At 34.3% G+C, this 11942-nt stretch overlaps 2 protein-coding genes and 1 long non-coding RNA gene across 3 annotated transcripts in view; 2 read left to right on the plus strand and 1 right to left on the minus strand.

Moving 5' to 3' along the window:
• LOC107628114 lies at positions 4200-5177 on the minus strand. Its single transcript, XR_001617599.2, has 3 exons — positions 4735-5177; positions 4536-4654; positions 4200-4442 (listed from the first exon to the last, which is right to left on the minus strand). It is a non-coding gene; the product is annotated as an uncharacterized LOC107628114 (long non-coding RNA).
• Positions 7576-9849, plus strand: LOC107622593 (cyclin-dependent kinase F-1). The gene is made up of 2 exons (XM_016324550.2): positions 7576-8295; positions 8625-9849. The coding sequence occupies exons 1-2, from the start codon at positions 7813-7815 to the stop codon at positions 9504-9506; spliced, it is 1365 nt and encodes a 454-aa protein (XP_016180036.1). The 5' UTR covers positions 7576-7812; the 3' UTR covers positions 9507-9849.
• LOC110262395 (putative disease resistance protein At3g14460) overlaps positions 10339-11942 on the plus strand; it is a 98992-nt gene continuing 97388 nt past the window's right edge. The window contains exon 1 of the mRNA XM_021115128.1: positions 10339-11934. Within this exon, the coding sequence (XP_020970787.1) occupies positions 10825-11934 (1110 nt within the window). The 5' untranslated portion in view covers positions 10339-10824. The remainder of the gene's footprint in view (positions 11935-11942) is intronic.

The raw sequence follows: 11942 nt of genomic DNA on the forward strand, positions 1-11942 counted from the left end.
CTACAAATTTTGAGTAATTTGAAGATCCAAAGTTATACAAGTAAGTGATTGGGACATTGCAATATGTCATTATGAAAATGGATCTTTTCAATTTTTTATTTCACCTGATAGCATAAAAATTGATGGGTTAATTTGAGTTTTGCTATTAGTAAAGTATCTCAATTGATGTACAGTTTTTTTATTGTCCATTGAAAAAGTAAAAAAAAAAATATTGAAGTACCTTTAAAACACAATTAGCATATCTTCTACAGAAATTGAATTTCTAATGCTATTTGTCAAATACTCGTGTGGTTTCTATTTATCTCTTTCAAATATACTTTTGTCAATATTTTGATTTATATTAATAAACTTAATACATACAATCAAAATATGTGTAAGAACGAATGACAAAAGTTTGGATATTTGACTAAAATCCTAATCATAATCTTATATATTTTTATATTTATTTTTCTACTCCACCTTGTAATGGAATCCGCTACAGAGACAAGTTGTTCATCAATCATCATCATCTAATCGGGTAATTACTCGTCCAAATACCGGGTTAGAACAGAATGAGAGTAGGGTTAATCATGCTTTTTATGTGCATCTTTAGGTTGACTCAAGGAGATGACGAACTTTTAATTAGTATCAATCGAATAGACCAATGATTGAATATTTGCAAGAGACTCCATTCTCAAGTCATTGTTAGTCCAAGAGATATAAAAATTAGAATTTGATAACATACTTTGAACATGTGTTCAACATCTTATTTATAGTGTTCAAATGGAAGATATCAGAGGGAATATGCTTCGTATGAGCCGGTATGCTCTTTTTATTTTTATTTTGTTGCTTACGATATTTTTAGGTCTAATAGATTAAGGATTAATTTATAGTGGATTTGAGTTTCATTTAAGGATCTACTGTTGCTGACCAATGAATTGCTGTATACATAAGACGAGATTCAAACCCTCAATACTTACTTAAGCGGACGAGTAAACTGACCACTCGACCAACCCAAATTAATTAGCCGGTATACTCTTAAGAGTGGCGTTCTTAGGTAGGTCCATCATTTGAGCCCAACTAAAAAGCTAGGCAGTTAAGTCTTAAGATAAGTTTAGATGGTGTCTTTTAATATGCTGTATTCGGGTTCAAATCTTAGTGGATACATCAAGTATTGAAAAGGAATTTTTTAATGTTGTGTGAGTGAGTGTGTAGTGTAAGTGTATTGTAATACTTAAGATTGAAGATTGTTCGATCCATCTTATTAAAAGAAAATCTTTGAAAAAGCTCATACCTTTTTTTTTGGGGTCTTTTAAGCTGTGTTTGTTTTACAGAGAAGACATGGACAGAGACAATGTGTCTAGAGATACTGAATTAATGTATTTTGTATCCATCCTGACAGAAAGGACACGGAGACACTAACAAGAGACACAACTTATTTTTTATTTTTTCTTTTATTATTCTTGATAATTTTTCATAATTTTTTTTATTATTATATTTTTCATCTCAAATTTTTTAAATGAAAAAAATAAGAATAAATTAAAATTTTATAATTTGTTCTAGTTTATCACCAAATAGAATACAAAAACACAAAATTTTGTATCTGTCTATCAATATCTTATCCTTTCTTATCTTATTTTCAGTATGTTATTCTATCCTATTCTCAAAAACAAAGGCAGCCTTGTATAACACATACAGATTCACACACATCAGTACTATTTTGGATTCTATAACTTCCTAAGCTGACTCAAGATTCAAACCCTTATTAATGAACAAAAAAAAAAAAGATTGAAGCCCTTGAGTGAGCTCTCGAACTACTACTATTTGCTTGGACTTCTCGGAACCCAATTCATTCTGGTCGTGTGCCATCCTCTTTTTGGACTTTGCTTTTGGATCATGGCGTCTATTAGGTCCTTTTTTATTTGTCCAATCCGTTTTGGTTCTCAAAATGTATCAATTTGTGCTTGGAATTTTAAGAAAAAAAAATTTTCTAATTCTATTAAGAAAAGAAATTCAATTTTATTTCTAAATCAAAATTATAATTTGGAATGACGCATAATTTTGTTAATTTTAATATAATTAAATTTGTATTATTATTGATTTTTACTAATTTATCTTTAGATCAAAAGGAGAATGGATAATCCTCCATATAGAATTAGAAAGAAAACAAAATTGTTAGAGCGGTGTATGAAATGAGACGAAAATAAAAAATAATTTGTCCATGGTATTTTTGGGTATGAGAAATTGGGTTTAGGCCATAGAAAGTAATAGTGAACCATTTCTAATGTCTTGAACCCAATTCATTAGCCAAAGAGAAAGTGAAAGAGGGCGACATATGAGGGTAAATAAGTCAACAAGGAATTGCTAATAGACACTAGGCAGCATATATAGTTTGAAATACTAATTCTTTTCTATGAATATTTTAAACTTTTTTAATATTTTGAACTATAACTATGAGAATAGAATTGAAAATTAGATAAACAGTGATCTATGGTGTCCGAAGATCAATCTTAGTGTTAAAGAATCATTAGAGAATCGTTAGAATCATTTTAGATCAATTAGTATCGTTTATATTTATATAACATATCTGTATATTAATTGTAGGATTCTATATCTTTATTATTTTGATTCATCTGGCACCTATATATACTCATTGTACATTGTACTTTCGATCAACCTGAATAATACACATAACACTTTTCTCATATCTCTCTAGTTTCTAACACTTAGAACAATAATAGTGCAATTGAAATTTTAAAAATTATACTGGTGTAATACTAGAATTTCAGAAGCTACATTGGAGATTTAATAAAAAAATAAAAAAATTTAATCACAAAGTAAAATAGTAAAAGTAATAGTGGGATCTGATTTTTATTTGGAGGAAATGTCCAGTTTCATCCATGAAATTTTCATCGCACTTTTATTATGTCCCTGACTTAAAAAAATTACCAAATAAGTTTTCAACATTACAAAACATGATGTTCCATTGGTTCTTTAAAGTAGCGTTTGTTTTGAGGTACTGAGACTGAGACTGAGAGACTGAGACTCAGTATCGTGTTTGTTAGTTTAGAGACTGGTACTAAAATTTCTGTCTCTGTCTTTAAAATTTCAATATTTCCAATACCTCTAAAAAGTAGGGACACAGGGGACTGAAATTTTTAGAGATGGAGACTGAAACTTTAATAATATTTTATACCTAAAATACTTTCATTTCAATTAATTAATTTCAATTTTACCCTTTGTGCAAATTAAATTAGAGTTTCATTCTTGTTTCAATTTCTGTCTCCCATTTTGCACCAAACAGAATACTCAGATTTATTTCAATCCCTGTCTCTTAGTCTCTGTCTCTCAATCTCAGTCTTTCCGTCTCTGTCTCTCCACCAAACGCTACCTTAATGAACTGACATTAGTGAGATGCTAATGTGGACTATTAGTTGCTAAATTAATTGTATGATATGTAGTGTGACATAGACACCATAATAATATGTTCAGAATAGTATTCTAAATTAATTTTTTGTGTTCCATTAATTTTAAAGTCCTAAATTCCTTAAATTGAGAATCATCTTCGTTCTCTTCTTTTCTTTATCCGAGAGTTCTCAAATTTAAAAATATGTTCGCATTGTTGTTGAATAATGATGGACGATGGAGAGAGAAAATCATGTTCGCATTGTTGTTGAATAATGATGGATGATGAAGAGAAAAGTCAAAGAAGTTCGGGTAGAAACTACTCAAATGAGAGAAAAGATATTCGACCTAAAATCACAAAAAATGCCATATTTTGCAACTGCGACGAGCAATAATAAAATATTTAAGGACAGTAGAGAATTCTAGAAGACGATTTTCTGATAGGTATCCTAATAAAAAATAAATAAATGGACAATGGCAGCAAACTCACTCTACATTACTCATCCACATCTATACCATCATCGTAGCATAAGCAAGAAACAATAACAAATAAAATCATTACCTGTTACATCAATAATGTGCGTCATTTTAAAAATTGTATTATCTTTCCATTGTCAATGTTCTTAACTTATAGAAATTGTATTATCTTTTATGTATACATGGAAGACCAAAAAATTAATAAAACTTTGTATTAAGTTGTATTGTATTTGTTAGAAAACGTTTTAATTCTTTTCATTATGAAAAATATGATAAAAAAAATAGAGTAAATAGTCATTTCTGACCATGAAAGATTCGGACGCTGACAAAATTGACTATAAAAAATTGAAACTAAAGTTATACCTATATAAGATTCATTTTGTTCGACAAAAATGATCAATTTTTAAATTTTTATTGATAATTTCATAAATATCCCTCACCTTTCATCTCCTTTCATCTCCAAACTCAATTCCTAACCCTAACAATATAACCGCCACTCCTGCTTCCTCTACCTCTACCCTTCACCCTTCTGTGCCGCCACAACCACCAAAATTTGAAAATGACTAGTACCAATTGCAATGCTGAAAATCAAACGAATTAAATAAACAATTAATTGAAATGAGAGAGAATTGAAGGAATTAAAAGCATATACATAAGATGAGAAAGAAGAACACCTTAACATAGACATGATCATTAAGCTAAAAAAGGACCCCGTCTACCCCGTAGCTTGATGGTAATGGCACTTGGCTTTCAAAACGTTACTATTTTCAATCTTTTCATTGCAATATTATACCTATTCAAAAAATTGACAACCCAAATAAAATAATTATTAAATAAAAAAGGAAAAAAATGGAGAATGGCTGACTTCATTACCGCTCCTCTATTGCGCGCAGGCCATTTGGCCCTGGCCTCGTTTGGCGGAATCCGAATTCCAACAAAGCAGCGGTCTTCGGGGTTAGGGGTAGATGAGGAACCCTTGGACTTCTTCTTTGACTTAGAAACGACGTCGTTTGTGGGTTTGGGTTGGAGTATTTTTCTCTTACCCATCTCGGACGAGGAAGACAAAAAAGTGAGCGAGAGAGTGAGTAGGCGGTAGAAGAGATGGTTGGAGGGGTGATGAAGGAAATGGAGCCGTGGTGGTGTTGGAGTTGGTGATGGTCGAAGGGGATGGAGGGGATGGTGGTGATGGAACGGGGTTGTTGCAGTGAAGAAGGGAGGAGGGTAGAGGCAGAGGAAGAAAAAGAGGGAACGGCGGTTATACTGTTAGGATTAGGGATACAAAATGTATCATTTTTGTAAAATAAGATAAAGTGTGCGTTTTTCACCGAGCCATCATGCGAACGAGCTCTATTAGAGCTACCTGAGCCTTGGCTGCTGCTTCCTAACATTCTTCTCAACTCTTGGAGACATTCTTACGATTTGGGGAAATTGGGACTTCTAGGTTTTATTTGAAATTTTTAGGGGTTAAATTGATGCCTTCAAACATTTTGCCACATCATCTAACTACTAGGGTGTCAGGTGTCAACCAAAATTGCCAGGTCAGCTTTTCGGTGACGGAAAATGATATAAGGGCCAATTTGAAGCGCGGGTCAAAATTTCAGGGTACAATTAAAGTCAATTGAAACTTTGAGGGCTAAATTGAGTCGGAGTCAAATTTCAGGGGCCAATTTGAGTATAAACTCATCTTATATGGGTATAACTTTAGTTTTAATTTTTCATGGTTAGTCGGTGTTCGAATCTTTCATGGTGGTTATTTACTCTAAAAAATATTAATAATGATTATTGTAGAGAGGTGAATTTAACAAAAAAAATTTTTTTTTTTGATATTTGATATTTAATTTTGTGGGATTAATTAATCCCTCTATCAATGATATCTCTTAAGAACATACTTATGTAACATGTTAATCATTAATATATTTTTTATTTTTACACCGTAAATTTAGCTAATGTATTTGAAAAAGATAAAAAAAAATTAAATGACCTTGATAATTATTCTTAAAAGACAACGAGATTTTTAACAAAAAAATTTGTCAATCTTAGTTGGTTCTTAATAGATAAATTAACAGTTTAATATGCCATGTAAATTTATTCCGTTAATACAGAGAAAAAATATTGATAGAGAGGCTAATCAATCTCATAGAAATAAGAGAAATATCAAGACCAAAAAATATTTTTTTTTATTGAGGACTTCTTTGTCAATTTAGATAATTATCAAGACTGTTTAAGAGTTTTTTTTTAAATTAAATCATATAAGGTAAAATAGTAAAAATTAGTGGCATCTGATTTTTATGGAATTAATAATTAATTTGGTTTCTGAAAAGTGAACTTGCATGCTAATTTTATTTTAGTCTTTGAAATTTTAACTATCTCTATTTAGTCGACAAATTTTATAAACATGGTTCATATCAATTTTTTGAATAATTTTGGACACAAAAATATAAATATTAATGAACCGCTAACATTTATACTAATACCACCTTAAAACTTGTAAATGATGTCATTTTAATTTTAGTATTTAAATAGAGGCCTGCTATACATATAAGTCTTTTTGTCTTACAAGTCTTACAAGTTGGCACAAGTCCAACAAAAAACACGCATTACACTCCCACATTCAAGAGTAAATAAACGCACGTTATTCAACCACTTCCTGTTTCCAAAGCGCGCTACTCACCATGCATTATAAACGACTCTTCTTCTTCCTCCATGAAAACGAGTTTCTTGTCAAATTTGAAGATAATGGAACTTCAGATATACACCCAAATGATTACAGAAATACACTCAAACGATTACAGAAATACACCCAAAGGATTATAGAAATACACCCAAACGATTATAGAAATACACCCAAAGGATTACAGAAATACACCCAAAGGATTACAGAAATACACCCAAAGGATTACAAAAACTACACCCAAAGGATTTAAGAAATACACCCAAAATTCGTTGAAGTACACCTTATGCATAATTCAGAACTCTTTCTCTTTCTCCTCCTCATCTTCTGCTTCTTCTTCTTCAAAAACGATTTCAGAGTTTGATGTCAAAAAATAATGGAAATCGAGAATAACGAAGAAAGAAAATAGAGAGAAAAGCACGTAAATGAAGAAGGAGAAAGAAAAGGCAAGAAACGAAAGAAAAGAAGAAGAAGAAGAGGAAGAAGAACGTGCAACAAGAAGAAGAAGAAGTTGCAGTGAAAACATACAGTAACGGTTGAAGAAGGAGAAAGAGAAAGTAAGAAACGAAAAAAAGGAAGAAGAAGAAGAGGAAGGGAAGAAGAACGTGCAGCAAGCAAGAAGAAGAAGAAGGTGCAATGAAAACGTGCAGTAATGGTTGAAGAAGGAGAAAGAGAAGGGAAGAAACGAAAGAAAAGAAGAAGAAAAAGAGGAAGAAGAACGTGCAGCAAAAAAAAAAAGAAAATGCACTTGTAAAAAATTTGTATAAAAAAAATGCTTGTATGTAAAAAATTTTTACATTGTATCATTTATTTTGTGAAAAAAATATTTTAATTAATAAAATATTATTTTTAGGTATTTAATTTCTAAAATAAAATTTTAGAGAGTAAATTAAAACTTATATAAATTTAGGATCAATTCGAATATTATCTTCCATGTCTCTTTGGTAATATTAAAGTAATATTAAAGTATTAAACAGTGTATGTTATCTTTTTAATTTAATATTTTGAACATTTCATTGATATTCCTATTTTACCCCTATCACTTCTCTCAAACTCAAACCTAATCTCATCTGTTATGAATTTTATCGCAGTCACTTCCTTGTCCCTATCCATCCATCTTCATCACGGCCAGCGCCTTCCACCGCCCCTTCGCCGGCGGCAACAACCTTTCCTGGCGCCAATATGATCACTAACATCGTTTCTCTCTAGATCATCATCCACGTGGCAGTGGCATGAGCGTGGTGGTGAGGGACTAACGTGCACACTGGAGTAACGTCACCATGGATCCTCCATCTAAGAGCTGGAGCATCCACACCAGATCCGAAATAATCGCCAAGTACCAAATCCTGGAGCGCGTTGGCGCCGGAGCTTACGCCGACGTGTACCGCGGCCGACGCCTCTCCGACGATCTAATCGTCGCACTCAAAGAAATCCACGATTACCAGTCCGCGTTTCGCGAAATTGATGCGCTTCAGATTCTCCAGGGTGCTCCAAACGTCGTCGTTTTGCACGAGTACTTTTGGCGCGAAGATGAGGACGCTGTGCTCGTGCTCGAGTACCTAAGGACGGATCTCGCAACCGTTATTGATGACGCGAAGAAGAAGAAGAATGGACTTCCCGTTGGGGAGATTAAGCGGTGGATGATGCAGATCCTATGCGGTGTTGACGCGTGTCACCGGAACATGATCGTGCATCGGGATTTGAAGCCCGGTAATCTGTTGATCGGAGATGATGGAATTCTCAAGTTGGCAGATTTTGGACAGGTAGTTAATTCCGTTTACTTTTTGTTTATCAGCTTAATTACTGATTATGATATCTGATTACAATTTTTTTAGTATTACTAGATTCGATTAAGCCTCTAAGAAATGATATATATTACGAAATTTATGCGGGACAAATTTTCTCTGTAAAGGAATGATGAGGGTGAATTTATGTCACACAATTTGCATGTTTAGGGATTTCGAGTGCAGTAAAAGATGATAAATGATAAGAAATTTGTAGTCTAGTCTCAATTAAGTTACTTGTCTTTATTACTACATATTTTTTCAGTATAGTGAAGGTTTCATGAAATTTTGATTCACTGTGTTTTCAGGCAAGGATACTTGGGGAGCCAGGATTTGATGCTTCTGAGGAGAACCCACAAACTTATGAACATGATGGTTCTTCACTCCAAGCAGGGTCTGGAAATCAAGAGCAGGGAACTGTCCTTCGCGAAGAATATTTTAGAGTCTTGGATGAACTGAAAACAAAGAGATCTGCAGATGACATTGATAAGGATACAAACATTCCTGACGGAAATACCTCCTGTCTTGCAACGTGCACAACAAGTGATATAGATGATGACCCTTTGAAATCCAGCTTTAGCTATGAAGCAAGGGAGGACGAAGGAGAAGAATCGGGTTGTCTCACGTCGTGTGTCGGAACTCGTTGGTTTAGGGCTCCTGAGCTGCTTTATGGATCCACGAACTATGGTTTAGAAATTGATCTATGGTCTTTGGGATGTATATTTGCAGAGCTTTTAACACTGGAGCCCTTATTTCCTGGAACAGCCGATATTGATCAGCTTAGTAGGATTATTAATGTTTTGGGCAACCTCGATGAGAAAGCGTGGCCAGGTTGTTCCAAACTTCCTGATTATGGAATAATCTCATTTAGTAAGGTGGAAAACCCTCCTGGTCTTGAAGCTTGCCTGCCCAATCGCTCCCCCTACGAAGTGTCTCTAGTAAAAAAGCTGGTTTGTTATGATCCGGCCAAGAGAGCTACAGCAACGGAGCTACTCCATGACAAGTACTTTAATGAAGAACCTCTTCCTGTTCCGGTTTCAGAGTTGCACGTTCCTCTGAACAGAAAGGGAGAAGACGAAAACTCCCCGTGGCATGATTACAATTACATGGGTTCTGATTCTGACCTGGAGGACTTTGGCCCTGTGAATATCACAAAAACTGGTACTGGTTTCTCCATACAGTTTCCATGAACTAAAGAATTTATGGTACATTGTATTCTTCAGATTGCCTCTGCCATACGTGTTGTTCAAGTGCTATTTTATTTGCTGAATGTCACCTGGCAAATCTGTGGTGAGAAATTGATATGAATTTTTTTTTACCCCCTAGATAATCTCTGCTAGGGATATATTATTGAAAAGTAAACATAATGGATTGTTTTACAAATGTAACCTTACTTTATGTATTAGAGATTTAGAACATCAATTAAAGACTGAATTTCTGTATGATTGGACTGGGCTTGTATTTTAAATGTCTTCAAGTGGTTAGTAACGTACTGTAGAGAATAGAGGTTGAAAATGTGACCTTTGTTCATCACCATCTGCATCTAAATTGCCACAGCTCATTCCAGTACAAGTTTGAGCCTGCCACTATAGTGAAGTCATTCCATAAGTAATCTGCAACTGACTTGCAATTATCAAGCATCATGATCTTAACAAGTTCTAATCTGACTGCTCAAAGAATTGCATCAACTATGCAATGATTTAGCTGGTTGTTACTTGCTTGGAAAATTAATTTGTCTCATGTAATTTAAAACCGAGTAAACAGCCAATTTTGATTGTAGGAAGATTTAGATTTTGACAAAATTGTCTTAAAAGATACAACAACAATAAAGCTGTATCCCACCAGGTGGAATCGGTTACATAGATCAAATGAACGCTATTAATCTTTATAAATTGTTTCTTGTATCAACTATCAAGTGCTAATTCGTTAATGGATTTGTGTACGTGGCATATTAGCTATTGACATTGAATACAATTTCTCTAGTGAAAAAAGAAAAAATATTATTTGTACATGTGACGTACTAGCTATTGGCTGGGTTGTGCAAAAAGTCTTAAATCTTCATGTTGCAATTTTAATTTGTTGCATCTCTCGGAATTAAAAACACAGAAGAGTAACCTTCAAGGCAGCTACCACTTGAAGTCAATGTCTATGCTATATTGCCAACATATTTTAACCTCACACTATCCATTATTGTTATTAATAATGATATGCATTGATATCATATGATGATGATTCTACTTTAAATTATATAGTTAATTAGTTTCCACAGAGACTAGTTTCGGTTGGTCACCTTTTTGCTAAATGAATAGTGTTTCAACCTTCAAAGAAGAATATAAAAATTTTAAGAACGTGTTTTCGGTGAGGAACCTTCGTGATATCTCGCTATATACCTTTTATTATTGTTGAATACCTTGCAAGCATTATTGCAATATTGTTCTCTCTTCCTTACATTCTGAGAATCCAATCACGCACTGATTCATTTGCTGTTGTTGTGATCTGTATCATATCATGGCTGAAGCACTTGTTGTTGGAGCTTTAGTTTCTGGCTTCGCCAATGTTGTTCTTGACAGGCTCATTTCACCTGAGTTTGTCAACTTGGTGGTGGGCAAGAAGCTGGACCGGAAGTTGGTTGAGAGGCTGAGGACTGCTCTCTTGGCTGCTGAAGCTCTGGTTGCTGACGCCGAGCAGAAGCAGTTTGGAAACGATCGTGTGAGGAAATGGCTTGATAGTCTCAGGGATGCTCTCTACACTGCTGATGACTTGCTGGACCGTGTCTTCATCAAAACTGAAATTCGCAACAAGGTACGCACTCATCTTCCTAGCTTCCTTAATTTGTCTGATAGGAAGATGGTGACAAAGATAGAAGAGGTGGTTAAAACAATAGAAGATCTTGAGAAACTCAAAGATACCCTTGGTCTTGAAAAGATTCCAACGAGTAGCTCCTCATGGAGACCTCCATCCACTTCTCTTGTAAAGGGGAATGTGTATGGCAGGGATGGTGATCAACAGGCACTAATCAAGATGCTCAATGACAACAATCAGCATAACTTTTCCGTCATCTCTATTGTTGGTATGGGTGGGGTTGGTAAAACAACTTTAGCACAATGGCTGTACAACAATAAGGATTTAATGGACGGGGTGGATCTGAAAGCATGGATTTGTGTTTCTGAAAATTTTGATGTTGTTGAGACTACTAAGAATGTTATAAAGGGGATCTCTTCAGGTGCTTGTAGTCTTGACAGCTTTGATTTACTTCAACAACATTTGAAGGAAAAACTGTCAGAAAAGAAGTTCTTCATTGTTTTGGACGATGTTTGGAGTGAAGATGTTGACAAGTGGAATAGTTTTGTCACCCCTTTTCAACATGGGAGAAAAGGGAGCACAATTCTTCTAACTACCCGCAAGGAAAATGTTGGTCGAATAGTCCAACACTATAACTCCTACACTCTCAAGGAACTGTCAGATGACTATTGTTGGTCTATTTTTGCGGACAATGCAACCTTTCCTGAATCAAATGGGAGCTTGGAACTGGAAGGAATAGGTAGAAAGATTGTCGAGAGGTGTGATGGTTTGCCATTAGCTGCAGAAACACTTGGACGCTTGTTGCGCTCAGAGCGTCTTGAACA

Source organism: Arachis ipaensis, chromosome B02 (genome assembly GCF_000816755.2).
Source record: "Arachis ipaensis cultivar K30076 chromosome B02, Araip1.1, whole genome shotgun sequence".
NCBI classification, from domain to species: domain Eukaryota; kingdom Viridiplantae; phylum Streptophyta; class Magnoliopsida; order Fabales; family Fabaceae; genus Arachis; species Arachis ipaensis.

Bases quoted from the DNA above. Each gene is read 5' to 3' on its own strand.
- LOC107622593 (XM_016324550.2), top strand. From the start codon at position 7,813: ATGGATCCTCCATCTAAGAGCTGGAGCATCCACACCAGATCCGAAATA. The intron at 8,296-8,624 runs GTAGTTAATTCC...CTGTGTTTTCAG, and splicing joins AGTTGGCAGATTTTGGACAG to GCAAGGATACTTGGGGAGCC.